Source organism: Vigna unguiculata, chromosome 3 (genome assembly GCF_037176805.1).
Source record: "Vigna unguiculata cultivar grain cowpea cultivar isolate G323 ecotype 2 chromosome 3, ASM3717680v1, whole genome shotgun sequence".
Classification (NCBI taxonomy): Eukaryota; Viridiplantae; Streptophyta; class Magnoliopsida; order Fabales; family Fabaceae; genus Vigna; species Vigna unguiculata.
The window spans coordinates 51256645-51271647 of NC_140794.1; the positions used below are offsets into that span (position 1 = coordinate 51256645).

At 30.2% G+C, this 15003-nt stretch overlaps 2 protein-coding genes and 1 long non-coding RNA gene across 3 annotated transcripts; 1 reads left to right on the forward strand and 2 right to left on the reverse strand.

Annotated features, from left to right (window-relative positions):
* Nucleotides 1-4913: 4913 nt before the first annotated feature.
* LOC146887937 (uncharacterized) lies at nt 4914-6004 on the reverse strand. The gene is made up of 2 exons (XR_014993627.1): nt 5738-6004; nt 4914-5138 (listed from the first exon to the last, which is right to left on the reverse strand). It is a non-coding gene; the product is annotated as an uncharacterized LOC146887937 (long non-coding RNA).
* A 149-nt stretch (nt 6005-6153) lies between these two features.
* Nucleotides 6154-8862, forward strand: LOC114178287 (peroxidase 73-like). Its single transcript, XM_028064108.2, has 4 exons — nt 6154-6444; nt 6675-6875; nt 7025-7190; nt 8158-8862. The coding sequence occupies exons 1-4, from the start codon at nt 6226-6228 to the stop codon at nt 8559-8561; spliced, it is 990 nt and encodes a 329-aa protein (XP_027919909.1). The 5' UTR covers nt 6154-6225; the 3' UTR covers nt 8562-8862.
* Nucleotides 8863-10799: 1937 nt separating this feature from the next.
* Nucleotides 10800-13121, reverse strand: LOC114175610 (uncharacterized). Its single transcript, XM_028060373.2, has 2 exons — nt 12783-13121; nt 10800-12324 (listed from the first exon to the last, which is right to left on the reverse strand). Exon 2 carries the CDS (start codon nt 12299-12301, stop codon nt 11267-11269), a length of 1035 nt encoding a protein of 344 aa, XP_027916174.1. The 5' UTR covers nt 12302-12324; nt 12783-13121; the 3' UTR covers nt 10800-11266.
* Nucleotides 13122-15003: the final 1882 nt, after the last annotated feature.

A 15003-nucleotide genomic window follows, 5' to 3' on the forward strand; every position in this document is an offset into this window, starting at 1 on the left:
AGATTACGTATATGATAATGAGTTATAAAATATAAATAATTATATTAAAAAATATTAAAATAATATTCTACATGATAAAAATAAACAACAAATAAAAGTATTAAAAACATGATCTAATGTGTCTTAGAAACAATTAGATAAATCATTGAATGAAATTGTATAAAGAAAAATAAATAAATAAATAAATAATGGTATGATAAGATGAAAAAACCCTTAGAAATTTAAGAAAAATTTTCAAATAATAACATAGTCAATAGTTGAGAGATGACAAAAATTGTCTTAGTGAAACAAAAAAATTCTTCAAATGAAACAAAAATTAATAATAATATAATAAAGAAAATCATTTGTATACTTCATAAAGATTCATGATATTGAACACTTAAATTATAGGAGTGTTAAACATTTTGACGTGAAATTAAAATATACGATAAATAAAGATATTAAAAGAGAGTAAAAATATTTAAATGTGAGACATAAAAATTATAGTCGCAATTCTTTGAGAGAGATCTTCATCATTATTGCAATGATGTATTATATGGTAACAATACAAGATAATTGTCACGTCATATAAAAAATAAGAAAAATCTAAAGACATTGAAAACTCAATAGACTACAAAAATTTAATAAGGAATCAACTAAACATTTCAACATTTATAATAAATCCAAAACATAATCAAAATAAAATAATTTTTATTATTTTCATTATAGTTTATCAATTATTCACACTACCTTTACTATTACCTTTATTTACCAATTAAATTATATATTTTAAGAAAATGTCAATAATTACAACAAATTTATTAATTTAAATCATTCATTTTAAATATGGAAATCATACATTATATATTCAAAAATATTTATTTGTATGGACGTAGTACACTTTATATATTAAAAACATTTATTTATTATAAACTTAATATATAGAATAATAACATATCATTCCTTACACTAATAGTAGGGGTTTACGCATTTAGTTACATGTATTAAAATAACGGTCATTTGTTGTAGTTATAGCATTAATACGGGTTTATTTATAAAGTCATTCTCATGCCAGATGCTAGGTATCAAGATATAAAATAATACAATAATTTAAGAACTATATTAATTTCAAATGTTTTTGGCTTAGAATATATGTCTTTTCTCTTTGAGGAAATAAAATAACAGACAACTCCTTATTTTTGTTTTGGTACTTGTCTTCTTCTTACACATAACCGATGCTGGCGTGATTGCCTTAATACATTAACAATCTAATATTTTTATTATATATTGGCAATGTAAAAATTGTAACATAAACTAGTTTTGTGTTACTATTTAGTTATATTGAGCAAAAAATGAATTTATTTTGTTTTGAATATAATCGTTTGGATATAGAGCTCTATGCTAAGATCTCTTGTAAGTCAGTAATATTTAGACACGTGAAGGATAATTAAAGATCTAGAGATAAGGTAAAGAGAAGATTTTAAAGAAGAGTTGTAGATAAATGGTGATTTTTTATAAAATGAAACTCGATATTAATAAAAATTATATTTATAATATAATGTTTTAATTAAATAAAAAAAACTGAGTGTGACCTTTTAAAACCACTTCCTATTTTTTGTCCTTACATTTTTTTCTAAAATTATTTAAAAATAATGTGATTCAAATGTTCTAACTCGAGGTATATTAATTTGTATTTTATTTTAATTCCTGTTAATATTTTGTTTTGTTTCATTTCATTGTTTTCAAACGTGTTTTTTAAGTCCGTGTTGTTAATGAAAGATAATTTACTAAATAACAATATGTCAAATGGAACGTTAGAATTGTTATTGATTCATTTTATTTGTATTTTTCTCAGTGTAAATATTTTCCAAACTTTCATTAGTTTGGATGTAACACATAAAACACGTATTTTGATTTATACACATAATAATCGATTAAGTGATTATTGTGGCAGTTAGAAGGCCACATCCTCATTATCACGACTTTAAAAATTAGTCTTCAAATCCTCATTCCAATTCTTTTGTCTTTTTCATCAATCACTTTCTTTCTCTATAACGGGAAGATTATTACATAGCAAGTCTTCAATATATCTCAGTCAATTATTATATGAAATAGATACATTGTGTTTCAATCTAGGAAAAAAAATAGTAACTGCTACAGTTTTCACAATAACTCCAAAAGAATACTATCATTCAACCTGTTATTTTATATTTTTATACAATGCTTTGAAGTCATCATGTATCAAACAATATCTAAGCAAAGTCTTAATAAACCAAAACTCAAAATATACACCTTAAATAACCATTACTAAGCCTTTTTTTTATAAATTTTTAAAACATGAAATATTTTGAATTTGAAAAGCTACAAACTGAATAAAAGTAATAACAACCACAAGAATAAAAAGTAAATTAAACATAGAAAGAACGAAACCCAAAATAGTCTGTGTATAAGTAATTTAAAGTTCAAGTACCAAAAAATTGAATAAAAACAATAAACCAAGTCACTTGTCCCACACTTTTAATTACATCCACTTGATATTAATTTTTTTCTTGGTTTCATAAGTTGCCACTTTTTAATTCCTTATTGCTTGGTGGTACTATTTATATAGAGAATAGAGAAAATGCAAGCGAATGATTTAACCAAATAAGATATTTCTCTATATAAAAAAAAGTAAGAAAATAATATATCTAGCCTGAGATTTCTCAAGAGAATATTTATCATATGGTAAGATGACTTAATTTCTGTCATCTTTTATAAAGATGATCAGTATAAACTTTGTTTTACAAGATAAATATATGTGAGATGCAGATTATTCTCCTAAGTAATTTTTCTAATGACTGGGAAAATATTTTAAACAAATAAGTACATCCTAGAACTTACTTTACATATTTTACTTTACATATTTTACTTGAATAAAATTTAGCATTCACATAACCTATTTTTAATTTATATGCAATAAATCTCATTTAGGTTAGAAATAAGATTAATTCATAATGTATAGGTAGGTATAAACTTCACTCTACAAGCCAATTTTATAAGGTTTAATTGAGTTTAAAATTCACTTCTTAACATGATACCAGAACAATGATTTAGAGAACTATCCTAACGAAATTTATTGTATCTTGAGTCAGTTGTTCTATCTGCTATTGAATTGTAATGGGATCACTTGAATCTTATATTCAAGATATATATATCTTGTCATAAAAGAGGTATCTTGAAAGTCTAACATAAAATAAAGATAATACTAATTTAAATTATATTATATTGTTATTTGTTGAATGTAGTCCAAATATGAACTATTTTTGTTGCTATAATTAACCGAAGCTTTAGGGAAAAAAGGGTTAAAGCACTGGAGAAAAAATGCATCAAGAAAAGGATGTTGGATAGTAACTTGCCCCCACAAGGGAATTTGGATAAGAACTTGCAGCAAATGAGGGAATAAGGATGTGAAGAAGAAGAGGAAAAAAGAGGAAGAAAAGTCAAAGATAAAGTTAAGAATGAGATTACGTGCATGAGCAGCCAATTATTGAGAGTAGTCCCACATGAGGGAGCCTACTTTATTTGAATGCTATCTCCTTTTAGAGTCACCGTTATTCCCAGTATCCTAATCATTAATCCTTAGCTAATAATACTTCTGTAATTCCTTATTTTTGGAAACTTGTGTTTCATTTTCTTTAGTGTAGTTTCTAAGCACACTCTCATTAAGTAAAAATTGAGATTCAAACAAAATAAATGTATAAATAACTAAAATATACCAAAAATAACAATACTTTTTATTTAATTAGTTGGAGAATTAATAAAGAAATTTACTACATGACAAAATTAAAATTGTCTCCATGTTAATCATACTCGCATCTTGACTTTTCATTTTCTTTTTTATTTCTTGACAACGCTGTTTTTTTGTTTTCGGTTGGTGGCGTGTATGGGGCATGTGCAATGTTTAGAGCACGCCATTCACAAAAGTTACTATACGAATCATGATACTTTTTTTTTAAAACACGAGCCATGATCTTTTTGTGAAGCTTTTGTTATGTCCAAACAGTTTAAAAATAAAATAAAAAATCGCTTACAAGTTGTTTAATAATAACGTTGATCTCGTAAACAATTTTAAATAAATAAAATTAGATTATTGTCCTATTGTAGTGATAAATGTGTGCAATCTACAATTGGCCATTAATAATTGTCCTACTGATATTACTTTATAGGTATAAAAGGGCATCTGAATTAGAAAGAAAATAAAAGTAGAGTTGGAGGATAAGACACCCCAAAAGAAAATTACATTAAAAAACACATAAGAAGTATTCAGAAAATTAACAGTTTGTAAATAATGACAAATATTTGGGTGGGTATTTAATGGGTGCAAGAAATTTCCTCTTTTATGAGGATATATTTGAGTACAACTGGGATAAGTTCACGCCAAACTATTATTGCACAAGTCTTTCCACGTTTAAACCGCAAGTTTTTTTTTTCCTTAATCAAGCATGACTCTGCTCTGTTTCAAGGCTTTTAATGAACTAGAGACAAATTTTTAAGGAAATTCATATGCAGAAGTGATTATCCAGAAACATGCAAACATTTAATTTATTAAATGCAGAAATAGTGTAGGAAATTAATACAACAGAAGCTAGGCAATGAAATAAAAGAATGGTTACAATTAATTGTTGCCTATGCATTCTAACAGGCAGTGAAAGCCAACTTTTTCAAATAATTAATATTTTTTACCTGGAGTAATCATATAGAGTAATCATATATATATATATATATATATATATATATATATATATATATATATATATATATATATTCAATATTAAACATTACTTTTGTAATTAAAGGTATATCGTTTCATCAGCATATATGTTTATTGTGAAAATAAATTCACACAATTAAACATATATTTACACATGTAGAGAGTATAATAGAAAAAATAAACATTGTATAGAACTATTGTGATTACTATATTATTATCATAACGAAATTATTATATTTTTAGTTTCATCATGCATCACTCTGGAAAAAAAAAATCACGGATCCAATCTTCGATAAGCATACATTGTTTTTGTACTGAAAAGGCTGAATGTCTTCTGTCTCATCACATGTTCCCAGGATTATCCTCAACTTGTGCTCAATAATCCTTCATAAAATAATCTTCTACCCTGCTGTTAGAATCGACCACTGTCTATTTCAAGGTCAAATTATATATATATATATATATATATATATATATATATATATATATATATACATCAATTTGTTCAATTAAAGTATTAAATAAAATTATAAATGTAAAAATATAAAAAGTATATATGAAAAGTATGCAATCAGTATGTTATTAATTCACTTTGGAGGCCATCAGTCTGTAAAAACTTCAGTCTATCATTGTTCACTTTCAAATAACCTTCTACAAGAAACAAATCCTATGCAGTTTTCAAACAAAAAGCTGCACCTGATTTCATGAGTTATAAAAGTTGTGTTACATAGTAAAGTTTAAATAACTAGTGTAGTTCAATCAAGTTTGGCCAGTACATACAAAATAACGAGATTAATCTCCACATATCAATAATATTACGCTGAAAATTTTTGCATTAATCAATAAATTAAAAACCTTGATAATTTGTTAAAACTATGAGCGCACGCATATTTTTGAAGAACGTTAGGTACATACATACTTTATCAGGAGAAGTCGAAGTAACAGAAAAAGAAAATGCAAACTTTATTCACTTGTAAAGGTGAGCCCATAGAAAGTAGGAAGCTTGACCTTTCTTTCTCGTGCTGTATATTTTGGCAGCCCCTTCACCTTCTCTTTCTCTCTCTCTGTATAAAAAGTTCTCTAAATAACTTTGTTGGGGACAACAACTTTTTAGAAAAAATTAAGAATTGAGGATTCCCATGACATAAATAATCCCTTCCCCAGCTCCTTTCTGGAAGCACTTCATTTGACAAAGATAAAAGGAACCAAAGAAGCAAGAAGGTATTTGAATGGAACAAGGCGGCCACAGAGACACACACAGTGTCCCTTTCGGAGTCTACTATTATTGTTTGTTCAAACAATAGTATAATAATACAATTTTCTTTTTTAAATTGGTGTGTTGAAAAGATTCCAAGACAACTGGCTACCTCGTGAGCCATGTCCCACGCTTAGCTAAACTTGGTTGCTCTTATATATCCCCACTTAAACACCCTTACTCAGCACCTCTTTCGTAATTCTCTTGTGTCTATCTTCCTCTGCAAAACAAAACACAGTAAATGGGTCGGCTTAATCTCATACTTGTGTGGTCGCTCTCATTAACACTGTCCCTTTATAATCTACATCCAACCTCTGCTCAGCTTAGTCCAAACCACTATGCTAATGTATGCCCCAATCTCGAAAGCATCGTTAGACAAGTAGTTAACACCAAGTTCCAGCAAACCTTTGTCACTGTTCCAGCCACCCTTCGTCTCTTCTTTCACGATTGCTTTGTCCAGGTAAATAATGCCAACAACACTTTCACTTCAGTATAGTATTCTCTTCAAAAATATACCCAACAACTAGTAAAAGAGGGTAATTTTCCAACAGGGTTGATCAGTATTGTAGTCACGTTAAGTCTAAAAATCTTGACATTGTGAAAGAAACCGAGGTTGAAAAACAGTTTTTTTGAGATAAGAATTTGTTGTTGAAGTCATGTTTTTGTTGTTTGTGGTGTTACATAATAAAGGGTTGCGATGCCTCGGTTTTGGTGGCATCTACCGGGAACAACCAAGCGGAGAAGGATCACCCAGACAATCTTTCACTGGCAGGTGATGGATTTGACACAGTGATCAAAGCAAAAGCTGCAGTAGATGCTGTCCCTCAGTGCAGGAACAAAGTCTCGTGTGCTGATATTTTGGCCTTGGCTACCCGTGATGTTATCGTACTGGTTAGTTACTTCTTCACTCACTCTAATCTCTTCATCATATATAAAATAATTTTACACTTTCAATACAAAGTTTAGCTTTTAATTGGATGACATGGTATAAAATAAAACTATAGTGTTTTTTTTTTTAATTTATGCATTAATTAATGCAGTCTGGTGGACCTTCGTATACCGTTGAATTGGGACGGTTTGATGGGTTAGTTTCAAGAGCTTCTGATGTAAATGGAAGGCTTCCGCAGCCAACGTTCAATTTGAACCAGCTCAACTCCCTTTTTGCTGCAAATGGACTCACCCAAACTGATATGATTGCTCTCTCAGGTAATCACCCTGCAACTCTTTTCTACAATGGTCCCATTAACTTATAAACCTTATTAGGGTGGTTGAGAATGTATTTACTAGTCAAATGAAGAGATAATGACTCACCAGTTCCTTTGGTTGATGTGAAAGTTGAAAAAACAAATGAGGTTGGTGAGCGCGAAATTTATTACGCAGTTAATCAATACTTTATATTTAATTGAATTTTATTATTTTCACGAATTAAAAAACTTAATCCCATATCATCATATCCGTTGATACTATAAATCTGTGGTAATGTTGTAAAAGAAGGGGATGGTTCACATTTACATTGTTTTGTTTATGAAACTTTAAAAAGGGAAGCTGAAGTAGAGAAACTATTTAGTGATTGATAAGGGACCAACGACACGTCTCTGTGTGTAGTCATGTGTTTTAATTTATGAGAAACAAATAATGACGTTTAACTGTTTGTAATGTGAAAGTTACAAAAGATCGTGATAAGTTCCAAATCACCTAATAGCTTTTTCAGACTTAATTGTTTTTTTCCTTGATGTTAATTCTTAAATGGATTTAAATAAGTAAAAAGTGAAAAATCCTTAAATAGTCTTCATCACAGAGTTTTAAATAAACATATGGAGTTGTCGTCATTCAATTAAAAGCATTATTGATGACATAAAAATGACGACCTTGATCTAGATTTTATGGTGTTTTTATTATGCTGTTCTATAAAAGTTCATACAAGTCTTTAAAGATAAATAATGGTGTATTAAATATAATAAAACACAATCATTTGTGAATCAGAAACCACTCATGAATAAAATAACATAGAAAAGCGAGGTTGGAGCTTGTGAGCTGCATGCAAGTTGCAGAGGCTGAAAAGGAAACGTGATTGAGATCTGAAAAAAAAGTGTTGATTAGTTAATAGTTTTTGTAGTCTTGCGTGTTTACTTTATCCTCCCTCAATCAACGTGCTTAATTGTGATTTTTGCAGGTGCACACACCCTTGGATTCTCCCACTGCAGCAAGTTCGCGAATAGAATATATAGCTTCAATGGCCAAACCCCAGTGGACCCATCATTGAACAAGCAATACGCAACCCAATTGCAACAAATGTGCCCAAGGAACGTGGATCCAAGGATTGCCATTAACATGGACCCAACCACTCCCCGAAGATTCGATAATGTTTATTACCAAAATCTCCAACAAGGAAAGGGCCTCTTCACCTCGGACCAAATCCTCTTCACTGACCAAAGGTCCAGGAACACCGTTAATTCCTTTGCTTCAAATGCTAACGTTTTCAACTCTAACTTCATTGCTGCTATGACCAAACTGGGTCGTGTTGGAGTCAAGACAGCAAGAAATGGCAAAATCCGTACGGATTGTTCTGTGCTTTAATTCAACACAGTCGCAAACAGAACATGTTTTAGGGGGAAAGCAAGTTGCAACTTAATGGGGGAATTTAACTTGCAAGGGGCATTTAGATTAATTGTTGTTAATAAATTTGTTTGCGAATAATTCGGGAGTTGCTTGGATGCCAGGGGAGGGAGTTTAAGGAAGAAGAGAAGGCTAAGGTTGAGTTTTTATTTGTTGTAATGTTCCAAATAATTCAAAGTCCTCCAAAACTATGAACTTTGAATTGTTCATAAAAATAATGGTTACCCAGAGAAAAACAATTCAATAAATGGATTTTAGAATACTTGAACCTCTTTTCTTTTATATTTATATTTTATTCTAGTATTAAATTTCTGGATCAAATAATGTAATAAAAATTATCAGTGGTTTAAGTATACGCGTAATGCTAATAATTTTTTTTTAATTAGTTAAATTGTTGTCTTCATACTTCTCCAAATATGCTGCACATAGGTTTCATTGAAAAGCAAAATTGTTGATTTGTCTAGTACCAATTTTCATTTATTTTCTTGCATAATTTGTCCTGCATCTGTTCCCTTGAAATAATCAACATCACCATCCGAATATAACTTATGAGACAATACCAGTACAAAACTATAATATTTGCTGACATATTTGTATTAACTATTATTTCAATCAATTTCAAAACCATGGGAGCAATCTTATCCTTACATTCACACTCCAACATTTTCTGTATATAAAACAAAACCAATTCCATCACCCCACATTTCATGGAAATAAAATACAACCCCGCACACACCAAGAAAATGAGCTGCATACCTGATTTGTTCAGTAATATGAGCAATTTACCAGGCCCCATTTGCAGATTTACATTCATTGAGACTATTCAACATAGATCATATAGATGCTACGTTGAGAGTAATAACCAACACATTTACACAGACCTAAAAATACATATGTTCAGAAGTCATGTCAAAAGTAAATCCCTCACTTCACATAATCCGCAAATATGCTGTAAGGAAAATTGTTAAGGGACCCGTTCAAGAACTAGGAAATAGACATAAAGAATGTTCTCCATCACAAGCCACAATGTATTGATAAATACAAATTATATGTCAAGAACATTATATGCTCTTAAAAATAGTCATTAGAATATACAAAAATAACCTTATTGTGCCTCTCCTCACCCTTCCCATTAAATATTCACATTGTTTTCTCTCTTTACTCTTATTGATGTAACTTCACCCATCAATCTCTGTTGAGGCAACTCGCCAAAAGAACCTCTCAATTATCTCAAACTACCATCCTTTTACCTTTATTGGGATATTTGACCTTCACTAACTCTCTATTTAACTCTCTACCTTCCTTTATCTCATACCACAATTTAACAACCCATTGTAAATTTAAATAGTCAATGATATATATGTATTGTGAATTTTAATTATAACCTTATTTTTAGATAAAATATATTTATTTATTAAAAATTTTAATTTGATAAACCATAGACTTAGCTTCTAATTGCTAAACCCTCAAAATTTCAAACACAATGGTGACGATATTTAAAACTGATATACCATAAACCCAAAGAGATTGCAGTTTCACATATATCTTACCATATCATCAAGCAGCAATCATAAAAATAAAATGCAACGGACGAACCACATGTTAAAGACCTTATCAAACACAAGTAAACTAGTCAGAAAACCCAAAGCAACAATTTGGAATCCAGATAAAAAACAAACCACAATTAACCATCAAACAAAAGTAAAATAGTACGAAAACCCAAAGCAACAAATTGAATCCAGATCAAAAGCAAACCACAGGTTAAAGACCTTGAACCATCACAGACAAACATACAAGTAAAATAGTCAGAAAACCCAAAGCAACACTTGGAATCTATATCAAAAGGAATGGTTGCAAATTCCTATCTTGTATGCATAGCAGATAAACACGCTTAATGGATTTGTGACATGAAATTCAATCACACCACTCTTACCAACCGTCCGTTATGCGGCTAATAAATCTATTATGATCAAAACTTGAAAATAGAAATATTACAAAGACCATTAATATCTTTACATTCCAAGACAAGAAATAAAAAAAATTATAAGTTATGGTTTTATTATAATAATAGAAGCCGCCTCCCAAGGCCGAATTCTATGGTAGAGAATGCTTGTTATAGTAATTGGGCCAAAGAGACCTTATTAAGTGTTGCAAAAGAAAGGGTATGCTGATACGAAGGAAGTTTGTTAGTTGCGCATATGAAGAACAATTTGCATGTTTTTGAAACTTACTACAAGCATGACCTTTGTACAGATGAACACATAAATACTATAGTTAGTCACGCATACATTAACTAAATTCAGAACTTGGAACACAAGGAAATGTTTGAAATCAAATGATTGAAAATGAGCTTTACAAAAAAAAAATACTTGATACAATGAAGACATAACCTAACTATATCAAAAAGGGATCCCATCTATTCAGTAAACTTTATTCTTGTGGTAATAATTTTTAAATTTAACACGTTATAATGTCCCAAACTAAATTTGTCAGCACTGAAAACTATACAACTTGTAGTCACCAGATCAAAACTTCTCACATTTCCACTAAAGTATGTCAGCAATGTTGAGTGAAAAATCAAATATTAGATTCAGAGTAGACTTACCCTATTCCAATATCATCACTTCAAGGGCAATTCAATTTTATAGTATTGAACCTGTCTTGGATCATTCCTCTGATTCACGTAGGCAAATCTTCTCTAAATTTAGAGGCCAATCTTTCCCTAGCAGAGTAGGATTCAACTCTACTGCTGTTCTAAAGTCAGATAGAGATACAGAAGCAGACCCAAATGGCTTTTGCACACCCCTTCTCATTGGTAGCTCCTTTAAACCAGGTTGGATTGAAGCACTGAACTTATTTACAGATTTTGAAGCAGCTAAATCCAAACAGGGCTTTATCAATCTTTTGAGATAGAGATCAAGTGCATTATTTAACAAGTTGGATGCATCTATCGAAATCTTACATCCTTCTGTTTCCAATTTCTGTTCCAACCTTTTGGTTAAAGAAGATGTATCTGGTAACTGACCAATGCTTTGACAGGTATCACTTAAAGTACCAAGCGATAATCCTTGGGATAAATACTTTTGCGGTCTTCTGTTGTAAGCAGGAATACCCAGAGGTGCTTCAATAGGACCTCTTTTGTAAAGGTTCATAATTTCAGAGTCTTGATCAACTTCCTCCTCATCTTCCACTGAAAGAGCAAGTCTACTCCCTGGGGACTGTAGATCGACAATGCTCTGCTGCTCATGAGTTTTTGGGGCAGAATCCTCACATCCAATGTTGTTCTTTCCATGAGGGCCAAGAGGGCTGGGACGGTCCCTGTATCTGCGATCACGCAAATTTGGAGTCCTGCCTTTTCGAGGAGATTGTGGGAAGTCCTTGCACAGAAATTGAAGATTGCTACACCCATTTGACGTTTTCACGGTCAAAGAACTTTCTATTTTGCTTTCTCTTAACCCAATTGTCTTGGAGATACATGCTCTTCTCAGGATTGACTTGAGCAAATGATTATGAAGAGGGATATTTTCTCTCCCAATAGTTGCTATGCAGGTCCTATCAAATTCACTCTTGCTAATTCTAAGACTCAAAAATCTCTGCAGCAGATCAAAATACTTGCGTGCTTTGACGCTACCAAGCTTTCTTTCTATATGTAATTTCTGCTCTACGGTGTCTTGGGGAATCAAACACCGCACCGCTGGCATGATGTCTCACCAAATTATCACCACTGAAATCACAAACAAACCATCATAGAACTAAACTTCCTCAGACCAAAATTCACAATGTAACATGAACACAAAAGTTAAATTCCAGTTCCACATCAATTGAAGCAATCAAAATAAACCAAGGCAAGGCACAAACACAGCACTGAATGCAAGGGACAATAAATAGTCAAAACCTAAATACTAAAATTCTCGAGGTTAACAAGAAACTGCATACAATTCAATTATTCGTTACACTAGCAATTAAAGGACAATCAGTGGCATGGTCAAGAAGAGAGTAACTAATTTAACAGAAAGGATAAAGCAAAATAAAAATTGACAAATATGGGAAAGAAAGTTCGGCTACTTGAAATCGATTGGCACAGCAATAGAGGAGTGAAATTGATAAAGAATTGAAAAGTAAGAGGGACAATGAGGAGAGAAATAAAATAAATGAAAGTTACTATGGGAGAGAATGCAAAACCTTGGGTATGAAAGTTGAAATCAATAGTTGAAGCAACAGTGGAGGAAGCTGAAAGCGCGGAATTGATGAAGAATCGCAAAGTGGCGAAAGTGGAGTGGGAAAAGAAAGTGAGGAGCAAGAATGCAAAACCTTGAAATTTGAATTGAAAGTGAAAGGATTGTTTGGAATTGGTGTTAGTGGATGAGTACAGTGGTAGCTACCGCTTGGGAAGTGGAAGCAGAAAAAAGGATTAGGGCTGGGAAGGATAGACGAGAGAGTTTGACCTTTCCCAAACCTCCAAGTTCCAAGTCGTAATATGGTCAAAGGCACGTGCGTTTTGCAATGTCTTCTATGTTTAACTGCACCCTCACTTTGCAATGCCTTGCCTTCCGTGTTTAACAGCACTCTCACCCTCAAACTCTTCTTAACCCTCACATGCACACCCTATCTCTTAGCTTTAAAGAATAACATCATATCAAAATACTTCAATTTTTGTGAGTGATGAAAAAAAAAAAGGAGTGGACAAGTTATTTCCAATCCCAAAAGAAATTGACCAATAATTGTCATTTTTTTTACTTTTAAATCTAATTTTAAAAAAGTACGTAAAAGAAAAAAATTGCACAAATTTGTACTCCAATTTAAAATATTTTTGCATTCTTTTTCAAAGAAAAAATTGTAAATTTTATTTTTAGTTTCATTAAAAAATAATACTCATATTATCTTTGATAATACTATTTTATATTGTCACTGATAATATCTGTATCAATAATAAATATTATATAAAAGTATTAATATTATATCTTTTTAGTTATTACCTTCTATTATATCATTATTATCAACCTACTATTATTACTATTATTATTTTATGAATATATCTATAAATTAAGTTTAATATAATATTGAATTAAAAGATCTTTTTAGAGATAATTTATGTTCAAACTTGAAAGTTTTGAATTAGGGTAAAAAAAATTATCTTTAAGAATATTGTGTCTTTATCATTCCAAATATTTCATATAAACAATGATGGATTTAAAATATATATATATATATATATATATATATATATATATATATATATATATATTGAAATGTTAAGAATATGTATAAAAAAACTTTTCCTCATATACTATTTTACACATATAAAAGAAAAAATTGGAGAACTTAAAAGTCTTCTGAGCTTTCTCATTAATCATAAAGCTTGTCGTTCAATTTCTTTTTACCCTACCGTCTTTCAAAAATGTTCAAAAAAATTCTCTATTACATTACAATATAATATTTTTGTATTACAATATAATATTTTTGTAGTTCTTACTCAATTATAACACATATTCTAATATTGAATAAGTTTTTTATACATTGTAGAAAAGGTATTTTAGTGACTTTTTACTATTATTAATAAAAACAAATATATAAACCAGCATATAAATACACTTATAAACTAACTCTTTTCCCTATCATTAGAGAAGTATCAAACTCTGTATTTGTCCTAACCCTCGTGTCTAGACTATTTCTCAAGAATTTCTTAAGAACATTCTCTTCATGTTTTTAGTATTTTTTTTTACAGGTATTCGTCTTGATTGGTATCATTTTTCAAAATCCTAGTAGTAGAATTTTTCTTTTTTCTCAAGTGAATTCTTACTGTATAGACGACAAATAATTGTAAATCGAAAAATATCTATTATCAAGTACTAATTATCTTCCATAAATTTTATTTATAGATATTTGTGGATATTTTTATCATCCCATTCATAAAACAGAAAAGCAATAAATCAAAATTGAATATATAAATACTTAATTTACAAAGATGAAAGACCAATTTTAAATATCTCGATCCTAATAAATACATTTGTGTTATACTTTATAGATTATAAAACCATCATCAAAATAACAGTTAAACTTTTATAATCTACACGCCACATGATTAGCATAATTAACTAGCAAATAAGTATTTGATGGTCATCTTTCTTGTAATTCATTCCCTATTAGCTACAAGATCTCCATTAGTCCTTTTTACAGTTATCTACCTTCACTTTGGCTTGTTCAACCTCTCCTCATCCTAGCTATAATTGTGCCCATTATATAATTCTCATATCAACAACAAAATTAATAATGTATTAATCAATAGATAACATTTGTATATTCTGGAATGCATTTCAACAAACCTGCATAATTAGATTTCAAACCCCTGATGGGATAAAAAAAGTGAAAGAATTACTCTTCATAATGTTCATTATAAAAGCTT

Excerpts from the sequence above, each read along its gene's own strand:
- LOC114178287 (XM_028064108.2), top strand. The coding sequence starts at position 6,226 with ATGGGTCGGCTTAATCTCATACTTGTGTGGTCGCTCTCATTAACACTG. Across the intron at positions 6,876-7,024 it reads CCCGTGATGTTATCGTACTG|TCTGGTGGACCTTCGTATAC; the intron begins GTTAGTTACTTC and ends TAATTAATGCAG. Across the intron at positions 7,191-8,157 it reads TGATATGATTGCTCTCTCAG|GTGCACACACCCTTGGATTC; the intron begins GTAATCACCCTG and ends TGATTTTTGCAG.
- LOC114175610 (XM_028060373.2), bottom strand. The coding sequence starts at position 12,301 with ATGCCAGCGGTGCGGTGTTTGATTCCCCAAGACACCGTAGAGCAGAAA.